Below are 21,471 nucleotides of genomic sequence, written 5' to 3'. Positions count from 1 at the left end.
CTGGGGGCATTTTGTACACCATCTGTGAACAGAACACTTCCAGGCGGCCATAATGCATTTTACAGAAAATTACAACGGCTGCAGATTGAAAAAGAAAAAAAGATACATTTTAATAACATTCAATTTCAAGATGACTTGCTTCCCAATTTTTTCTTTTTTTCTTTCCCTAAGAAGTGGAGTTACCCTTCAACTAGTTGCCGACCAATCACCGTCGTTTTACGGTGGCAAGTCGGCTCCCATGCGCAAGAGCCCGTAGCTATACGCCGGCTCTCGCGCAGGCCACTAGGGGCGCGTGCGCGCCCCCGACTCCCGTGCCCCGGCGGGCGCGATCGCCGCCGGGCACACGCGATCACTCGCTACAGCTCCCGGTCCTGTCAGGGAGAGAAATGCTGATCTTCTGTTCATACAATGTATGAACAGAAGATCAGTCATTTCCCCTAGTGAGGCCACCCCCCCCCCTACAGTTAGAACACACCCAGGGAACATGCTTAACCCCTTCCCCGCCCCCTAGTGTTAACCTCTACCCTGCCAGTGGCATTTTTATAGTAATCCAATGCATTTTTATAGCACTGATCGCTAAAAAATTGCCAATGGTCCCAAAAATGTGTCAAAAGTGTCCGCCATAATGTTGCAGTACCCAAAAAAAAAAAAAAGAAATAATAAAAAAAAAAATCGCTGATCGCCGCCATTACTAGTAAAAACAAAAAAAAAGTATTAATAAAAATACCCCCTATTTTGTAAAAGCTATAACTTTTGCGCAAACCAAACACTTTTTTTTTACGAAAAATATGTAGAAGAATACGTATCGGCCTAAACTGAGGAAAAAAAAGTTATTTTTTAAATATTTTTGGGGGATATTTATTATAGCAAAAAGTAAAGAGGTGATCAAATACCACCAAAAGAAAACTATTTGTGGGGAAAAAAATGACGCCAATTTTGTTTGGGAGCAGGGTCGCACGACCGCGCAATTGTCAGTTAAAGAGACGCAGTGCCAAATCGCAAAAAGCGCTCTGGTCTTTGACTAGCAATATGGTCCGGGGGTCAACTGGTTAAATCTCTAAAACCATTGGATCGCTTATTCGATCGTTTTATATAATAATAAAAAAAAAAAACCCTCCCTAAACTCCGTCGCCATTAGTGACAGGGTTTGGGGACACACTATAAGCAGTTATGGCAAAGGAGGAAAAAATAGAACAAAAACACATGATGGGAATAAAAGGGTGACTGTAGTAAACACAGCAGGTAAAGCGATAGTTTGTTCCAGGCCCCTGACCGTTACTTTGGCTGCACAGCTTGTAAATATAATGAAGACAAAAAACAAAAACAGAAGTCTACGATTACTTAAAGCGATATTAGGCCTCATGCACGCTGGATGTTTTTACAACAGTTGTTTTTGGCGTCAAAAGTTTTTCTCTACAGTCAATAAACGTCCCAGCATGTCATCTTATGTGTCCATGCGCACATAGGCTGTTAGCAGTTTTTGGCTTTAAAGCTGCATTCACACCTGAGCGTTTCATCGCCTGAAGCTCGACGCTCAAAAACGCTAGAGGGGAAAAAATACATTATTCCCTATGGAGATGGTTCACATCTCCACTCCAAAACGCCTGACGCCGAACGCCTGAAGCTCAAACAAGTTCCGGAGCCTTTTTTGTCGCGCGAATCGGGCGGTTTGGGCGTTTTTGAGCGTTTCTATTTCCCATAGAAAGTAATGGAAACGCTCGATTCAAGCGACTAGCGCGACAACGAGCGTTTGCTACGGGCGTTTTGACACTTTAATCAATAGAACATTTCACCCAGGCAGAAGATAAAAAAAATCTACCAACGTAGCAACAAGTGATGAAAAGATGATAATTTTTCCTATTGGCTAAAATAAAAAACATCGAAGTACAAAAACGTCTGACGACGCTGTATGCAAACGCGCAAATAAGCATGAATATGCGTGACAAAACGCCGGAAAAAAACGCCCGACCGAACGACCTACGCTCAGGTGTGAATGCAGCCTAAAGGCTTTAAAAAAAAAAAAAACACACACACACACCATAAACTAGTGGGTTCTGAGAGAAGTTATTCATCTCTAAAACGCTCCAACGTCAAAAAACGCTGAAAAGCGCAGAGAAAGCCCTGCATGTCCATTCACACACAGAGCTGCGGCTCAGCCCCGCCCCCTCTCATCATTGGCTATGACTGACAGCAGCGGGAGCCAATAGCTCCCACTGCCGTCTCAGCCAGGTAAAAAACCTTCAGCCTCTACAAACACTAGAAGGCCCGATTCAAACTTGCAATTAGAGCCGTTTAAGATTACCCGTGGGAGACTCATCGGGGTTCCCAGTCTGCCTCCAGATCCGATCATCCGCAGCTAATCGCTGCAAGAAAGACTACCCATGAATGGCCGCGAATAGCTGCAGATGCCGCCGGGCTCCCATTGACTTTAATTGGGAATCCAACCTGCAGCTCATTGCAGGGAACCGTGCCGAGTGTCCCACAGGTAAGTCGCAAAGGCTCAATTGTGAATAGGGCTTTACTAATGAGGCCGCATTATTAAAATGTAGGATTTGCCCCCGTTAGTGGCACTTTGATAAACATTAAAACAAGTGAAAAAGTAAAAACAATACAAAATAAATGGTAAGGTTTCCTGGTCTCTCCTATATTTCTTCCTATATATTCCTAATAAAGTATATTCTTATAAAGTAGTTATAAAGGCTGAAGGTTTAACCTTCATACATTATACGCATAAAAGTGCAGCTCCCCCCACACAGCCTCCCCCTAATACTTCCCCGAGTTTGACCCGGATCAAGCGATGTGTACGAGAGCAGAGGCTCTCCCAAGTCTCTCCCTCCTCATTTGCTGAGACATAGCAGCGGGGAGCAATTGGCTCAGTGCTGACTATCACAGCCAATGAGGAGGGAGTGGCGGATGAGGCTGAGCCATGCTCTGCCTCTCGGGCACACAGAGGTAGCTCAGGAGCGAGCCACGCACGAGAGCCCCCAGAAAAAGCAGCTTGCTAAAAGTGCACTCATCAGGGGGAGGGGCTAGCGGAGACCCAAGAAGAGGAGGATCGGGGCTGCTCTGTGGAAACCCATTGCACAGGCGAGTATGACATGTTTGTTCTAAAAAATAATAAAAAAAAAAAAAATGGACCTTTACAAAAACACTGTAAAGGGGTTGTAAACCCTCATCATGGTTTTTCACCGTATAATGTATTCTATGCAGTAAGGTGAAAAACCTTCTGTAATGCAGCAGCAGCACCCTTTTACTTACCTGAACCCGATCGTTCCAGTGACGGGAAGGAGCACCGCAGCTCCAGCCGCTGTCTCAGGTCCTCATTGGATAGATTTATAGCAGCTCCCGTGTCAAATCCAGTGACACAAGAGCAGGGGAGGGCCGAGTCCTGCCGTATATGTCAATGGACACAATAGGACTCAGGAGTGCGCCCGCACGAGTGCCCCCAGGGAATGGAGCTCTCCGTGGGGGGCACTCGAGAAGAGGAGGACCCAGGAGTGCAGCTGAGGGAGCCCAAAAGAGGAGGATCTGGGCCACTTTGTGCAAAATCACTGTACAGAGGATGTAAGCATGACAGGTTTCTTATTTTAACCACTTGCCAACCAGCCGCCGGCTCATTCCTGCGAATCGCCATAGCTGTATGACTGTCCCTTTACAGCTACAGTGGACACACCAATTTGCGTGGCCGGTGCCACGATCGCTCCACAGAGAGCCGGAATGGGAATCTGTCAATGTAAACAGATCCCCGTTCCGACAGGAGAGTACAGAGTGATCGGCGGTTCCTAGTGATCAGGAACAGCGATCTCTCTGTACTCCCAGTCAGTCCCCTCCCCGCACAGTTAGAATCACTCCCTAGGGAACACATTTAACCCCTTGGTCATCTAGTGTTAACCCCTTCCCTGCCAGTGACATTTATACAGTAATCAGTCTATTTTTATAGCACTGATCGCCGTATAAATGTCAATGGTGTCAAAAGTGTCCGATCTGTCCGCTGCAATCCTGCCAAGAATTGCTGATCACCGCCATTACTAGTAAAAAAATTAATAAAAAAAGCCATAAATCTAACCCCTATTTTGTAGACGCTATAACACAGGGGTCTTCAAACTACGGCCCTCCAGTTGTTCAGGAACTACAATTCCTGTCATGACTGTGAATATCAGTGGGTTACAATGCCTCATGAGATGTGTAGTTCCACAACAGCTGGAGGGCCGTAGTTTGAGGATCCCTGCTATAACTTTTGGGCAAACCAATCAATATACGCTTATTGCGATTTTTTTTTACCAAATATTTGTAGAAGAATACGTATTGGCCTAAACTGATTAAGAAATTATTTTACTTTTTTTTTTTGGATATTTATTATAGCAAAAAATATACGTGTTTTTTTTCAAAATTGTCAGTCTTATTGTTTATAGCGCAAAAAATAAAACCCACAGAGGTGATCAAATACCACCAAAAGAAAGCTCCATTTGTGGGGGAAAAAGGGCGTAAATTGTGTTTGGGTAGAGTGTCACACGACTGCGCAATTGTCAGTTAAAGCAAAGCAGTGCCGTATTGCAAAAAAATTGTTCTGGTCATTAAATCACACAAACCTTTACAACCCCTTCAAGCCACCTCCTGGCAGCACTTTATTAAGTGGGCTTTTATTCCCGGGAAGCGTTGCGGCTTTTCCCATCACACGACAGCTGTGATTGGCTCTCACAGTAGTCACGTGATCACAAACGCATTCCGCTGGCTTCCAATCAGGAGCCGTGACCAAGAGTGGTCACCGACAACTGTGCTGGGGGTGCGTCACAGCTCACAACCTCAGGCTGCCGTGGACACACATGCACAGCGGCTGGGCATTAAAGGTACAATGTTTTCCCCTAAATATCTTCCTTTACCTTAGTGCAGTCCTCCTTCCCTTACCTCATCCTTCCATTTTGCTTTTAAATGTCCTTATTTCTTCTGAGAAATCCTCACTTCCTGTTCTTCTGTCTGTAACTCCACACAGTAATGCAAGGCTTTCTCCCTGGTGTGGAGTGTCGTGCTCGCCCCCTCCCTTGGACTACAGGATAGTCAGGACGCCCACTAACACACAGCTCATTTTTTATAGAGAGCGTCCTGACTCTCCTGTAGTCCAAGGGAGGGGGCGAGCACGACACTCCACACCAGGGAGAAAGCCTCGCATTACTGTGTGGAGTTACAGACAGAAGAACAGGAAGTGAGGATTTCTCAGAAGAAATAAGGACATTTAAAAGGAAAATGGAAGGATGAGGTAAGTGAAGGAGGACTGCACTAAGGTAAAGGAAGCTATTTAGGGGAGAAAAATAAAACCTTTAAAGCGCACGTTTCCTGCCGCCACATATATGCATTACGCGGTCGGCAAGAGGTTAATCTCCCATCTGTCTTTGATCCTCAGATGTAGAGTCTCCACGTTATGCAACTCTTTAATACATACCATGTGTGTTTAAAAATAAAGCAGATCTGCTTGGCGGATTGAGTTTATTGGGGAATTCTTAATTTGTCAATATGGAAACGCAATCATTAGCAGGGCTTTGGCTCGGCCGTGTGGAGAATGGGCATTGGCTCTTGGTGATCGAGTTACAGTACAAGGTGGTGGTTGTACAAGAATCTGGACTGTGTCAGTGTGAACACAATGCTGTAAAATGCGGGACGTGTTTATGAATCAATCTGTCAAATGATAAACAGATATGTGCAGGCTGCACTCAGAGTACATTGCGATTTGAAGACCGGCCAGCTGTTATTCCACTTTCTCCATCCAGCTACAAATACAACTCGCAAGTGAAAACGTTTCATATTGCAGGTTTGCTCTTTAACTGGTTGCCGACCAGCCGCCGCAGTTCTACGGCAGCAGGTCGGCTCCCTCTGCGTCGCCTCGCTAAGTGGCCACTAGGGGCACGCACGCCCCCTGCTCGCTCCTGACTACCGCGCGCGTGCCCGGCGGTCGCGATCACCGCCTGGCACCCGCGATCGCTCATTACAGAGCGAGGACCGGGAGCTGTGTGTGTGAGTGTAAACACACAGCTCCCGGTCCTGTCAGGGAGAAAAATGCTGATCTTCTGTTCATACAATGTATGAACAGCGATCAGTCATTTCCCCTAGTCAGTCCCACCCCCCCTTCAGTTAGATCACACCCAGGGAACATACTTAACCCCCCCCCCCTAGTGTTAACCCCTTCCCTGCCAGTGGCATTTTTATAGTAATCAATGCATTTTTATAGCACTGATCGCTATAAAAATGCCAATGGTCCCAAAAATGTGTCAAAAGTGTCCGCCATAATGTCGCAGTACCGAAAAAAAAATAAAAAATAAAAAAATCGCTGATCGCCGCCATTACTAGTAAAAAAAAAAAAATATTAATAAAAATGCCATAAAAATACCCCCTATTTTGTAAACGCTATAACTTTTGTGCAAACCAAACGCTTATTGCGATATTTTTTTTACGAAAAATAGGTAGAAGAATACGTATCGGCCTAAACTGAGGAAAAACATTTTTTTTTTATATATATATTTTTGGGGGATATTTATTATAGCAAAAAGTAAAAAATATTTTTTTTTTTTCAAAATATATCGCTTTATTCTTGTTTATAGCGCAAAAACTAAAAACCGCAGAGGTGATCAAATACCACCAAAAGAAAGCTCTATTTGTGGGGAAAAAAAGGACGCCAATTTTGTTTGGGAGCCACGTCGCACGACCGCGCAATTGTCTGTTAAAGCGATGCAGTGCCGAATCTCAAAAAGTGCTCTGATCTTTGACCAGCAATATGGTCCGGGGGTTAAGTGGTTAACTTATGCAGATAGCAGAGAGAAGTGACAGCAGAGAGACGCGACAGCCTGTGCTCTGAATGGAGAAAAGCATACACGGCAACAGGAGAGGCTTTGTTCATTTTTCATGTCTGAGGTTTAACCTCCTGGGACCCGCGCTATAGTCGAATGACGGCTACAGCGCGGATCCCAAAATCCAACAAGACGTCAATAGACGTCCGCCCCTTTGGAAAACTCTGTGTTGGCCGTGTCCCTTGGACACAGCCAATTACAGATCGCCGCTAACGGCCAATCAGAGTGGCCGTTTGCGATGCGATCTGTGCGGCCAATGAGAGATGATCTCATATGTAAACATATGAGATCATCTCTCATTGCCGTTTTAGACCGATCTGTGTCCCTTGTACATAGAGACACAGATCGGTCACCCCCCCCCCCCAGTCACCCCCTCTCCACCTACAGTTAGAACACTATGCAGGGATACATTTAACCCCTTCCTCACCCCCTAGTGTTAACCCCTTCCCTGACAGTCACATTTATACAGTAATTAGTGCATATTTATAGCACTGATCGCAGTATAAATGTGAATGGCGCCAAAAATGTGTCAAAAGTGTCCGATGTGTCCGCCATAACGTTGCAGTCCCAATAAAAATCTCAGATCGCCGTCATTTCTAGTAAAAAAATAAAATAAAAAATAATAATTCTGTCCCCTATTTTGTAGGCGCTATAACTTTTGCGCAAACCAGTCGCTTATTGCGATTTTTTTTTTTTTTTTACCAAAAATATGTAGAAGAATACGTATCGGCCTAAACTGAGGAAAAAAAAATGTGTTTTTTTTTTTTTTAATTGGGATATTTATTATAGCAACAAGTAAAAAATATGGTATTTTTTTCAAAATTGTCGCTCTTTTTTGTTTATAGCGCAAAAAATAAAAACCGCACAGGCGATCAAATACCACCACAAGAAAGCTCTATTTGTGGGGAAAAAAGGACGTCAATTTTGTTTGGGAGCCACGTCGCACGACCGTGCAATTGTTAGTTAAAGCGACGCAGTGCCGGAAGCTGAAATTTCACCTGGGCAGGAGGGGGGTATATGTGCCCAGTAAGCAAGTGGTTAAAACCACTTCAATCCACAATTTCACAATGAATATATTAGTTATTAGAATAAAACAAAAGCTCTTGTTTTAGGGGTACAGATCATATGCGTAGACAACATGATAGAAGCTGGCGCCGTGCAGACACACTCAACAAACAGGTGCCTCTGCCAAGGAGTACATGGTACCAAAAGGCTGAGAACAATCAGACTGGACTTACCTACAGACTGCCCGGCAGAATAGGAATCTGTCCGCGTACAGGAGCGCTTGTTGCCTTTTATGGCGGCTGTAAAAATGTATCACGGTACAGAGTGGTGAGAAAGTGACAGATGGAATATTACAAAGTAGAAAAGACACTTTTCTACTCGCTGCTTTTAAAGCTAACCTGTCATTGTGCACCTGTAAACTAACCAAGCAGTCTATAGGTGCCAGCAAAAGAGTTTGTATTGAGACTTTCCTCCCTCAACCCCCTAAAGTATAATAACTAAAGGCAAAACTTTTTTTTTTTGGATAGAGTGGAGACCCTGTCAGTTTTTATTGCCTCCTGTGTCAGTATTATGGAGCTTGACCTTCTCTATTAGTCCAGTTTACCATAATCAGTGAAAGTAAAGGAAAATCCAAAATTTGGGGTTGTCTCCAGAAAAGTAATAGCGGCAAAATCTTCCAATGTGGATATAGTGACCTGGGGGTCCCCAATAAATTCCGTTACCCACTTGACCTCCAGAAGGTTTACCCCCCTTAATGACCAGGCCATTTTTTTGCGATACGGCACTGCGTTACTTTAACTGACAATTGCGCGTTCGTGCGACTGTACCAAAATACTATTTTTGTCCCCCCACAAATAAAGCTTTCTTTTGGTGGTATTTGATTTTTTGCGCTATAAAAAACAAAAAAAGACCAACAATTTTTAAAATAAAATATTTTTTACTTTGTGCTATAAAACATATCCGGAAAAAAAAGAAAAAAAAAGTTAAAAATCTAAATTCTTCATCAATTTCGGCCAATGTGTATTCTGCTACATGTTTTTGGTTAAGAATAAAATCTCAATAAGCGTAGATTGATTGGTTTGCACGAAAGAGTCTACAAACTATGGGATATATTTAGTTATTTTTTACTAGTAATGGCGGCGATCAGGGACTGCGATATTGAGGCATACAAATCAGACACTTTTTGGGGACCAGGGTCTAATACAGTGATCAGTGCTAAAAAATATGCACTGTACTAATGACACTGGCTGGGAAGGGGTTAACATCAGGGGCGATCAAAGGGTCAAATGTGTGCTTAGCCTGTGCTTACTCACTGTCTGGGAGGTGCTCTGATTAGGGGAAGGCAAAGATCAGTGTTCCAGCTTTGCAGAAACACAGGACCAATACCTTCCCTTCTGACAGAACAATCTGCCTTGTTAACATAGCCAGATTGCCGTTCTGCCTTGCTCATCGGCGGGTGCCGGTGGACATCAAGTCTGCAGTACCCACTGCCTGGGTTCCCACTGTGCGTGTGATCAAATCGGTAGTGGATTCGTGGGCGGCGTGCGCCCCAGACCGGGAAGTGCAAGATCACATACTAGGTATGTGGTCTGGTGCAGTAAATGTACGGTCCGCAACCGGTTAATTTGCAGGGATTTCCTCTTACTTCCCGTTTGGCTATGCGACAGGAAGTGATGGGAAATCTCTGCAATGGGGCACAGATGATTAAAAAAAAAAAATAATATCTGACAGGAATTATAACCCTCCCTTACTCTATCCAAAATAAAAAAAATGTGCCTATATTTCTAAAAAAAAAAAAAACACACACAACATGGGTTTTTAATTTCTGAACGAAAAGTACCCAATTTTCCTTTTTAGTGCTGACATGTACATTGTTCTTCCTGCAGCCCCCCCTCCCCACTTCCTTATAGGTTAGGGTGACATGTACATTGTTCCTCCTGCAGCCCCCCCTCCCCACTTCCTTATAGGTTAGGGTGACATGTACATTGTTCCTCCTGCAGCCCCCCCCTCCCCACTTCCTTATAGGTTAGGGTGACATGTACATTTTTTCCTCCTGCAGCCCCCACTTCCTTATAGGTTAGGGTGACATGTACATTGTTCTTCCTGCAGCCCCCCTCCCCACTTCCTTATAGGTTAGGGTGACATGTACATTGTTCCTCCTGCAGCCCCCCTCCCCACTTCCTTATAGGTGAGAGTGACATGTACATTGTTCCTCCTGCAGCCCGCCTCCCCACTTCCTTATAGGTGAGGGTGACATGTACATTGTTCTTCCTGCAGCCTCCCTCCCCACTTCCTTATAGGTGAGGGTGACATGTACATTTTTCCTCCTGCAGCCCCCACTTCCTTATAGGTTAGGGTGACATGTACATTGTTCTTCCTGCAGCCCCCCTCCCCACTTCCTTATAGGTTAGGGTGACATGTACATTGTTCTTCCTGCAGCCCCCCTCCCCACTTCCTTATAGGTTAGGGTGACATGTACATTGTTCTTCCTGCAGCCCCCCCTCCCCACTTCCTTATAGGTGAGAGCGACATGTACATTGTTCCTCCTGCAGTCCCCTGGGATACCCATGTTTTATATCCCAGGAGGTATTCGCTTCCATACCCCAAAAATCCCACCATCTTGCTTCTGTTCCCATAAACAAACCACCACCATGCCAGAACTCCCATTGTATAGGAGTGAGATCTGGTGCTGCGCCATGAGAAGGGCCGGCTCATTAATCCAGAAGAGAAAGTCGGCTCCTGATGGAACCTTCACACTTTGAGAGCAGCAGGTGATAAGAGGATAACGCTGGATTCACTAGGCTTGCAAGTGCAATTATTCAGAAGAAGAAAGGAAGCACAGGTACATGGTCCACTTCAGAATACTGTAGAACCTTGGAGCTCATGCAGTGTGGACATACTGACTTCCCAGCGGCAGTACAGCCTTGTGTCTCCCACTGAATCCAACACGAGAGTCAGAATTTGCATACTGCAAGGAGCCAGAGTTCAGGGAGTAAATGACAGGCATCAAGGAGGATTTGCAAACACTGGCTGATGTAAGGAGGTATAGGACTTAGAAATGAGGTGGGCACAGTTGCGTGCCATTTAATACCCCTTTAAGAACAAGATTAGTCAGAGTAGCATTAGACTATTACAGAAACACTGGCTTATAAATCAGTACTATTCTAATACAGACTACAAGTCTGCCACAGAGGTGCAAGTGTTGGCAATAACTCAGTTTGGCAACTGCACAATAACAACCTCCAAAAACTTGTGATGTGATACAGACTCCTCCCCGCCCCCGATGGTACTCACTGTCCATCAGTCTCCAGTTGAGGAGTGGATCATACACGAAGGCCTCCAGAACTGCCATGACGCTGTCTTTGTGTTCTCGTAGGACCTCCATTACTGTATGGCAGGTGATGCGGTAGTTACCATCCAGACCAGTTACCTGCACACCAAAGACAATAACAAAATGTATAAAGTGGGCATTAAAGGATAACTTCACCTTTTGAAACATGTTACACCCATATTTGAGGGGTAATATGTAAAAAATGCTCCTTTTGAGCAGTTAAACCCTCCCCTCATGACAGCGGGCGAGAGATCCTCTCCCCACACCTGCTGTCACATTTTAAAAACTGCAGGGCTATGCGGAGCTCCGCCCACACAGCTGCATCATTAATTTACAGAGTTCAGTGAATGAAATACAAGTCCCATTTTCCACTGTGGCAGACGGCTTATAGTTCTCAACTACCAGGGTGCCCTGATAGTTCATTGACTCTTCCTGCACTTCAGTAACTGTCTGGTCATCTGGTCATAAGGTGATATGGCCAGACAGTTGTACCGAGTGTCTGCAGGAGCCTGGCATTGCACCCGTGATAAGCGGATTGTTGGTGCAATGCTTTGCTTGCATGTAAAAAAAATAAAAAAAAAATGCAAATTTTTTTTTTTACCCGCAAAATCATGTAAATTTAGTTACAAGTGCAAGAGAATCATCCTTACCTCCATAGCATTGGTCAGCATTCTCGTTAGTCGGAAAGGGATCTTCTCTGGGAACTTCTCCCTGGTCATGGCCACCTTAAATAAAATAAACAAAATCATTTAAAATCAAGATGTACATAAAAACATTTTGGATGCTTAAAGGCCAACTCTAGGAAAACCGTAGCGGTGCGAGTGTGTTGGGGAGTGAGGGGGGAATTTGTCTTTTTAAAAACAGCCGAGTATAAAAAATTCCATTGTGTGCCAGAATGCTGCAGAGAAGGACCCTTGCTCAGACTCGAAGCAGTTGCAATGGTCCAACGTGCCTTTTGCCAAGCCAGGGCTTATCCAATCGCTAAAGCTCATGCTCCCTGCTGATTGGTGAGCTCTGACAACAGGGGGTGTGTATTGGGACACCACAGAGACGGGGACATAAAACACAGAAGCAGGACTCTGTCCTGTAGAATTTCTCCGGTGGCCATACATGTGCAAAATAATTGCAGAGATGGGCAACAAAAGCGTTTCCATTGATAAGCAAGTTACATATGGAATGACCCAGCTTTTTTTTGCCTGATGGTTATTCACTTGTATTCCATCTTGCACACCACTGCTCCAGGCACAATGGCGCTCATCAATGCAAGGTGTGGGCACCGCATCTTGCACTGCAGAGCAATGAGGCAATGTTGTATCTTACAGAATATTTAGCACAAAGCTTTTTGATACATTTAGCTGGATTCATAAAGACCGCCGCATCTTTAAGGCGGCGTAGCGTATCGTATTTACGCTACGCCGCCGTAAGTTAGATAGGCAAGTGCTGTATTCACAAAGTACTTGCCTCCTAACTTACAGCGGCGTAGCTTAAATGGGGCCGGCGTAAGCGCGCCTAATTCAAATTAGGATGAGGGGGCGTGTTTTATGTTGATGGGGGGTGACCTGACGTGATTGACGTTTTTTTACGAACAGCGCATGCGCCGTCTGTGTACATATCCCAGGGTGCATTGCGCCAAAGTACGCCACAAGGACGTATTGGTTTCGACGTGAACGTAAATTACGTCCAGCCCTATTCACGGACGACTTACGCAAACGACGTAAAATTTTGACGCGAGAACGACCATACTTAACATGGACTACGCCTCCTAGGGGGCAGCTTTATCTTTACGCGGCGTATCTTACGGAAACAGCATATCTTTACTGCGACGGGCGCACGTATGTTCGTGAATCGGCGTATCTATGCATTTACATATTCTACGCCGAACTCAACGGAAGCGCCACCTAGCGGCCAGCCTAAATATTGCACCCCAAGATACGACGGCGCAAGCCGTCGTATCTTAGATAGGTTTAAGTGTATCTCAGTTTGAGAATACACTTAAACTTACGACGGCGCAGATTCAGAGTTACGTCGGCGTATCTACTGATACGCCGGTGTAAATCTTTATGAATCTAGCAAATTTTGTCCAAAAAACCTGACCGCTTACGCCATCTAGGTGCTGCGTTGCAAAGCGCTACTTAAAGCGGGAGTTCACCCATTTAAAAAAAAAAAAAAAATCTCCCCTTAGCTTCCTGCTCGTTCGGTCTAGGGGAATCGGCTATTTGTATTAAAATATGAGCAGTACTTACCCGTTTTCGAGCTGCATCTTCTTCCGTCGCTTCCGGGTATGGGTCTTCGGGAGCGGGCGTTCCTTCTTGATTGACATTCTTCCGAAAGGCTTCCGACGGTCGCATCCATCGCGTCACTCGTAGCCGAAAGAAGCCGAACGTCGGTGCGGCTCTATACTGCGCCTGCGCACCGACGTTCGGCTTCTTTCGGAAAATCGTGACGCGATGGATGCGACCGTCGGAAGCCTCTCGGAAGCCTGTCAATCAAGAAGGAACGCCCATTCCCGAAGCCCATACCCGGAAGCGACGGAGAGGATGCGTCTCGTAAACGGGTAAGTACTGCACATATTTTAAAATAAATAGCCGATTCCCCTAGTAATAACGAGCAGGAATCTAAGGGGGAAAAGTACCCTCTAAGGGTGAACCCCCGCTTTAAACTGTTGGCGTTATATAAATCGTGTATAATAATAATAATCTAGGCAACATGACCAGCATGAAAAACAAGACTGCCGTATAGATTAGTGAGGTCAGGCAGCATAATGGAAGAGAGCAGAGGAAGCTGCATTTAGCCCGGTTTGGAAAATTCTGTATGTTCTTACATCTATTTAAGAAGTATCTGTGTCTGTTGGGTCACATCAGTGTGCTTTGCCCTCTTTTTCTAACCATCTGTTTCATGTTAAATGTCTTGATCCCGCAATTATTCTGCCGACATTAATGTTGTAATATTGTATTTAAAGTCCTAATCAGATTTAAGACAATACTTTGTCCAAGGAGAGGCAATCAAAAAAACGAAAAGGGCTCCATTCCTGGGTGCTTATGTATTTCTTTCTTTAATAATTGACTTACATCACTGCACAACAAAACCCCTTCCTTGATTGCCTGCAATGGACAGGGCAGTGATGTCACTGGATGCTTGATGTACACACACACACACACACACACAGTCAATACAGGCATACCCCACTTTTAAGTACACAATGGGACCAGAGCATGTATGTAAAACGAAAATGTACTTAAAGTGAAACAATATCTTTTTTCACTTCTAGGGTGTAGTGGGGGGTCAGGGGCTGTAGTGGGGGTCTCAGGGGCACACTGGAACAGGGCGGGCTATGCTCTTGGAGCTTTAGCTCCTTCTACTGCGGCTGCAAAATGTCTGTACAGTACTTGTAAGGCACTTTACATACACTCGCAGGTATGTCCTTACTCGCGAGTGTATGTAAAGTGAGCGTACTTAGAGCAGGGTATGCCTGTATAGAGGTGGGGGCTTCATAACGAAATATACACATTACATTTAACCCCGTCACCTCTATACAAAAAGTTTTATTCAAAAGGAAACAGAAAAAAAGAGAAAAACGATCGACTAAAACAGGAAGGCGATTACCTCGAAACAGTCCCCAAAATCAATATGTAGAATCTTCCCACTCAGCCGGTCCAGCATCAAGTTGGAAGGATGTCTGCAAGTAGAGAAGGCAGCAAATAAGAACCCTCACTCACCGTTCATCCCCAACTTCACTAACTCTAAGCATTGCCACTACATGACTATAAAAAAAACTACACTGGCTGAAGAATCTTCAACACCCAACACTTCATGTGTGTGTCAGAATCCTGGTATGTGCGCTGCGATTCCACCCGCTGAACACTATTTCACCATCATGTCCCCGCAGAGCTCTATTAACCTAGAGGCTGGTTGATAGAACTACAAGGGGTCTACTGACAAGCCAGAGGCGCCCGTTCACACTTTAGTGCTGTGGTGTATCTTGCATAAAACAGCCATTTAATTATCGCCAGTAGAAACACTATAGTAGAAAGTCTCAGTTCTCACAAGCCAGGTGGTCAAATTCCTCCACTGCTGGATCTGACCCTGACAGTGACCTCACAGTGCCCTGAATTTTAATCAACCAAATTGGAAAATTAACCAATAACTTGCCTACTGGGCACTTCAACCCCCTTCTTGCCCAGGCCAATTTTCAGCTTTTGTCGCTGCTGCACTTTAAATGACATTTGCGCAGTCATGCAGCACTGTACCCATGTGACATTTCACACAAATAGAGCTTTCTCTTTGTGGTATTTAATCACTGTAGGTTTTTTTTTTCCCGCTACAAGAAGGGAGACCCAAATCTTTTAAATTGGGTTATAAAAGTTTGCAAACAGGTAATTTTTCCTCTTCACAGATGTCCACTAATAGGTTGCACTGATAGGCACTGTTGGGGCTGCACTGATAATCAGGACACGGATGATCACAATGTCCCCTTTCACACTAGCCAGTTACCGTCTCTCTCCTCCCATGCTGTGATATCGTGAGGAAAGGAATGCCGATAATCAGCAAGTGTGTTTACATCATGATGAGCTGTGATTGGACACAGCTGATCACACGGTAAAGAGCCGCTGTGTTGGCTCTTTACCCCGATCTGTGATCACCTGTGTCCAAGAGAGAGACAGACAGCGATCACCAAGCATGGTGGGAGCGTGCCGCAGCGGCGTGATCAAGGCAGGACATTATATGACGCCCTTCAAGAACTGGTTGGCCGCACTGTAGCCGTCATGTTGCTATAGCGTGGTTAGCAAGTGGTTAAAAAGCCAACAGCAAGCCTGCCAACAGTGCTCAGCCTCAGTGCTGACTGCACCATTTTATGGCTAAAAAGGAAGAAGAATCCCCCAAGAAGTTCCGGCACCTAATGAAGCCTTCCCAGAGGTGAAACTGTTTTCACAGCAGCAAAGGCAGGAGAATATGAAGTGCTGATTTTGGAATGAAACCAGATGATGTCCAGATACTTATAATAATGAATATAGTTATTCGGCACGGAACTCGAATTCTCAAGTATATAAAACACCATATAGGATTTAACAACCAATTGTAACTTCAAATGCCATTTTATATATCTTTATATTTGCAGCTTGCTTGGGTACTTCCTGTCACATGGTGACAACGCTCTAACCCTGTATCTCATTTGTGCTTCTGTGTTGTCACATAGGCTTCTAATTGGGACTACAAGTGACCATAAACCTCCCCCACCCCTCCCTCCCTCTCATGTACTAAACCCTGCAATAGCACAGCTTGTACCCAGGCCACCTACCTGTCACCAAGCCCAAGTATGTACCCCACCATGGACATCACTGCCAAAGAGCGGGTGTAATTTGTTCTTCTGTCAAACCAGACCTGAAAGATAAAATGAAATATGAACTTCTAGGAATCCTGCATGGTGGTGTTTAATCATTTTTTTCACAATATATTGATCAGTGCTTTTTCAATTACCTTCCAATTTCAAACAAACGAGACCCTTTATGCAGTAACGAAAAACTGTCATGAGATAAATGCATAATCTGCCATTTAAAAATGGAGCCTGCCTAACATATTGATCCAATGGTCACTGATCTTAAAGAATACGGGTCAGGTGACCTGCATCAACTACATTCTTCCAATGGGGTCTGCCAATCAAAGTATTGAACTCAAACTGCCAGGCAACTAGTGTTTTTAGGTAAGGCAGCCAAATAAAAAAAAAAAAGAAAACACGACGGCTGCAGTCGTTGATTGAAAGGAAAGTTTTTAAAATATCTCATCGAAAAAGCTGATTGGGGGGGAGACCACACTGATAAAAATTCTGAATTTTGATCAGTGTGTGGTCAGCTTTACACTGGCCCCCGATACTTCTCTAGCACTAGGATGGAATTTGAAATCTACTATAGAGATCTAAGCAGTTCTGTCACCACAATAAAACAAGAGTGTGCACAAGCCTAAAAAATTATCACACAATATTTACATTTTTTAAATCATCGGTTTTAACTCCTATACGTTTCCAAATATACTATATGTCGATTTTAAAATTTAGATCCCTTTCACACTGGGGCGGTGTCGGCGGTAGCGGTAAAGCGCCGCTAAAACTACCAGCGCTTTTTGGCTGCCATTAACCCCCGCTAGCGGGAAAGGACAGGGTTAAAAGCACCCGCGTTGCGGCACTGCCGAAGCGCTTTGCAGACAATGCCCATTCATTTTAACGGGCAAGGGTGGTGGAGGAGCGGTGTATACACTGCTTTCATACCGCCCCAAAGATGCTGCTTGCAGGACTGTTTTTCCTGTCCTCCAAGTGCACCACCCCAGTGTGAAAGCACTCAGACTTTACACTGCAGTGGCTTGAGGGCGCTTTTCAGGCACTCTTTTTAGCGCTAAAATGCCCGAAAAGCACCCCCCAGTGTGAAAGGGGTCTTAATGAAACATATAACGTTTGTTTCTTGTAGTGGTTTCAGGACGTCCCCTAGTCCTAGAGGGCAGCAAGTCTTGGATCAATATCCCAGCAATGTGGAGCCATCGACTACATCCTTACCAGGCCATCACACTTTTGCGCAGGAGATTTGTTCGTATTGACAGTACTGTCACTACAGAGTAAACAAAGTATTGTGTTCAGACTGAAGTTACGCACGTAAAACCATTTTGTTTTTAAAGTGGTTGTAAACTCCGTACCACCACTTTCACCTATAGGTAAGCCTATATTAAAGCTTACCTGTAGGTGCTGGAAAGATCTCCTAAACCTACACGATTTAGAAGATCTTTACAATGTCATTGTACGCCGACGTCTTCTACACATGCGCCGATGTATACTTTAGAAAGGGCACGATGAGCCATTTCTAAAGTGGTCATGCCGTGACTCACGGCTCCCGCGCACATTGGGCTCCCGTCACAGAGCCGGAGTCCGCGGCCCTGAAATGAAGATGGATGAAGAATGGACGCTTCCTGCACAGGGGACAGCGGTGACATCTCAGGCTTCGGTAGAGTGACACATAATGGGCTACCATGCGACGCATACTATCCCATTATGCTTTACCTTTGATGGGAAATAAAAGAGGAAGATGGCCCCACCCGTATCCATAGCAGGGCAGGGCGGAAGCGACGTCAAAACATGACTTCCGCCCATGCATCTTAAAAGGCACATTTTTTTGTCGTCATTTTTTCAAATGACAATTTTTTTTTATTTTTTTTTTTGCATTTTAGTCTAAATATGAGATGCGAGGTCTTTTAGAACCCAGATCTCATATTTAAGAGGACCTGTCTTGCTTTTTTCTATTACAAGGGATGTTTACATTCCTTGTAATAGGAATAAAAGTGACCCTTTTTTTTTTTTAAAACAGTGTAAAAATAAATATAATTAAGTAAAAAAAATAAGAAAACAAACAAAACATTTTTTTTTTCCAAGCACCCCGTTCCTACAAGCTTGTGCGTAGAAGCGAACGCATACGTGAGTAGCGCCTGCATATGAAAACGCTGTTCAAACCGCACAAGTGAGATAACGCCGCAATCGTTAGAGCAATAATTCTAGCCCAAGACCTCCTCTGTAAAGGTTTGTCGCCATTCCACAAGCGGGCGCAATTTTGAAGCGTGACACGTTGGGTATCATTTTACTCGGCGTAACATTATCTTTCACAATATAAAAAAAATAATTTGGCTAACTAACTTTACTGTTGTCTTATTTTTTAACTCAAAAAAGTGATTCCCCCCCCCCCCCAAAAAAAAGTGCGCTTGTAAGACTGATGGGAAAATGCGGTGTGACAAAAAGTATTGCAATGACTGCCATTTTATTCTCTAGGGTGTTGGAAAAAAAAAAAAACAATATATAATGTTTGGGGGTTCTAAGTAATTTTCTAGCAAAAAAAACGTTTTAAACATCAATAGCTGGATTTAGGTAGCTGTGTGTATCTTTGCGGCGGCGTATCGTATTTACGCTACGCCATCGTAAGTGAGGCAAGTGCTGTATTCACAAAGCACTTGCCTCCTAAGTTACGGCGGCGTAACGTAAATGGGACCGGCGTAAGCGCACCTAATTCAAATGAGGATGAGGGGGCGTGTTTTACGTAAAAAAATTTTTTTCCTTCTACCATAAAATCAGGCATTGTAGCGCGAGCTACAGTATGCCTGTCCCGATTTTTTTACCCCCGTACTCACCTTGTACTCGTACATCGAAGATACCGGGGAATGGGCGTGCCTATGGAGACGGAGGATGATTAACGGCCGGCTCTGGCGCGCCACGCTTCTCCGGAAATAGCCGAAATAGGCTTGGCTCTTCACGGCGCCTGCGCATAGCCTGTGCGCAGGCGCCGTGAAGAGCCGAGACCTACTCCGGCTGTCTTCGGGGAGAGTGACGTGCCAGGGCCGGCCGTCAATCATCCTCCGTCTCCATAGGCACGCCCATTCCCCGCAGGAGCCGAAATCTTCTATGTACGATTACAAGGTGAGTCCGGGGTTAAAAAAAATCGGGACAGGCATACTGTAGCTCGCGCTACAATGCCTGTCTCGATGGTAAAATCATGTGAGTGAGGGTGAACTACCGCTTTAACACTGCCTCTTGCCCAAATTTAAACAGGCTCTCTCTCTGTTTCTGCAAAGCACTGCAACCGCTCTTCAAATTGCTCAGTACTTGCTGTATAGTACGGAAGGTGGAGCTGGGAACCTGGGAACACTTGGTCTGCACTTTTGAAGGCAGAAATTGAGGCAATTTTTATGAATATTGGTAACCCTAGGATCTTTCTAGTGGGGAAGCTAGGGGAATAGAAACAACGGCTCAAATGATAGCTGCATCCCCCCTAATGAGTTTTTACTGTTCCTGTATAATTTGAGCATAACTCCTCTGTGTTCTGGCACTGCATTCTTACCTCTGAGCTAGGGCTTTTTAACCAGAGCAGCTTGGCAAGATCATCCCCGGCAGTATTATTCACAGCATGTTCAAACACCTCCACCTTCTGCATGAGGGTCAGATGGTCATAATCCGGTGCCATCTGTGGGCAGAAAATATGATTAGCTCCCTCCCTCTCTTATGACGTACATAATTATCCACCTATGGAGATCTGTGGTTTACCCTCAGCATGATGCGGTGTTCTATGTTCAACAGTATCTTCTTTTTCTCTCGATAGTCTCGGATCAGAGCATGCAGGGTGTCGCAGTGCGGAACCCAACCAATGAGACCCGAGTTTGTAGACAGAGGGATGACCGCATATCTCTGGATGCTGGGGGGACAAACCAAAACATTGTCACTTGAATGCAGTTTCTCATCAACCAATGCTGCCCAATTCAGAGGATACCAAAGGACGGTACCTGAGATTTTTCCGCAGAGATGCCGGATCATTTGCCAACAGTGTGTTCACAAGACCAAAAAGTTGCATCACTCTCTCATCCTGGCGCAGGTCCTCGTGCCCCTTCAGCAGAAACATGAATTCATGGCCGTTGCTTCCTGCAGGGGTGAAATGAAGATACAGGGTCAAAATTCAGTTTATTGTATATCTGAATTTATTTTTGACTTAATAAATGATTTTTACTCAATTATCTTTTTTTATAAACATTTCGCTGCCTAAAAAACCCTTGGTTAGAAATTCTTCAATTTGTTTGTATAGTCTTGGGTTGTACAGCCCCACGGACTCTCACATACATGTTTTTCTATTCTAAAATTCAGTTTGTTGACCTCATTTATCAACTGTCCTAAAGAGAACCAGTCACAAGTGGTGCGTGCATCTGAATATTTAGATCATTTGACCAGCTTCTGAAAGAAGGGGCATTTTACCCAACGTCTTCTAAGGCCCCTTTCAGACGTGCGGACCGTATGTCCGCTTTTTCATCCATCCGTTTGCGGATGAAAAAGGGACATACATTGGTCCCTATGTGATTGCGGGTGTCAGCGGATGAACATCCGCTGACACCCGTAATCACCCGCCTCTGCAAAGATCCGATTTTGCAGACGGAAGAAAACCCTTTTTTTTTCTTCAGTCTGCGGATCGGATCGGGTGAATACGAACACACGGTCCCCGTGTTCATCCGATCCCCAGAGAGCGGAGAAAAGACAGGGCGGTCCCTGCACAGTGTGCGGAGACCGCCCTGTCATCCGACGGCTCAGCGGGGATTTTACGGAGGATCCCCGCTGAGCTTACGGACACACGGAGGCGGATCATTACTGATCAGGCCCCTAAAACACTCAGAAGACCCCGTGTTTTTTTACTGTCAAGAAGCTTTTCAAGTCCCGATGAAGGGGAACCATACAAACAAAGCGACACGTTAGATATTTACCTTAGATTTCTACAATGAAGCAAATTGTTTGGGCCG

The 21,471-nt window shown here is 44.8% G+C and overlaps 1 protein-coding gene across 12 annotated transcripts in view; it reads right to left on the bottom strand.

Moving 5' to 3' along the window:
- MTOR (mechanistic target of rapamycin kinase) overlaps nt 1–21,471 on the bottom strand; it is a 212,797-nt gene that overhangs the window by 6,444 nt on the left and 184,882 nt on the right. For 11 of the 12 annotated variants that reach the window (XM_040326325.1, XM_040326329.1, XM_040326326.1 and 8 more), the window contains 8 exons: nt 20,473–20,608; nt 20,237–20,384; nt 20,034–20,156; nt 16,469–16,551; nt 14,776–14,848; nt 11,823–11,897; nt 11,136–11,271; nt 8,075–8,140 (listed from right to left, as the gene is read on the bottom strand). In XM_040326325.1, coding sequence (XP_040182259.1) covers nt 8,075–8,140; nt 11,136–11,271; nt 11,823–11,897; nt 14,776–14,848; nt 16,469–16,551; nt 20,034–20,156; nt 20,237–20,384; nt 20,473–20,608 — 840 coding nt within the window. The remainder of the gene's footprint in view (nt 1–8,074; nt 8,141–11,135; nt 11,272–11,822; nt 11,898–14,775; nt 14,849–16,468; nt 16,552–20,033; nt 20,157–20,236; nt 20,385–20,472; nt 20,609–21,471) is intronic. The other variant, XM_040326334.1, reaches the window with a different exon arrangement.

The sequence above is a fragment of the Rana temporaria genome, chromosome 10 (genome assembly GCF_905171775.1).
Source record: "Rana temporaria chromosome 10, aRanTem1.1, whole genome shotgun sequence".
Lineage (NCBI taxonomy): Eukaryota > Metazoa > Chordata > Amphibia > Anura > Ranidae > Rana > Rana temporaria.
The sequence above is the reverse complement of the archived record's forward strand: the minus strand, read 5'-3'. Positions and strand labels throughout refer to the sequence as shown.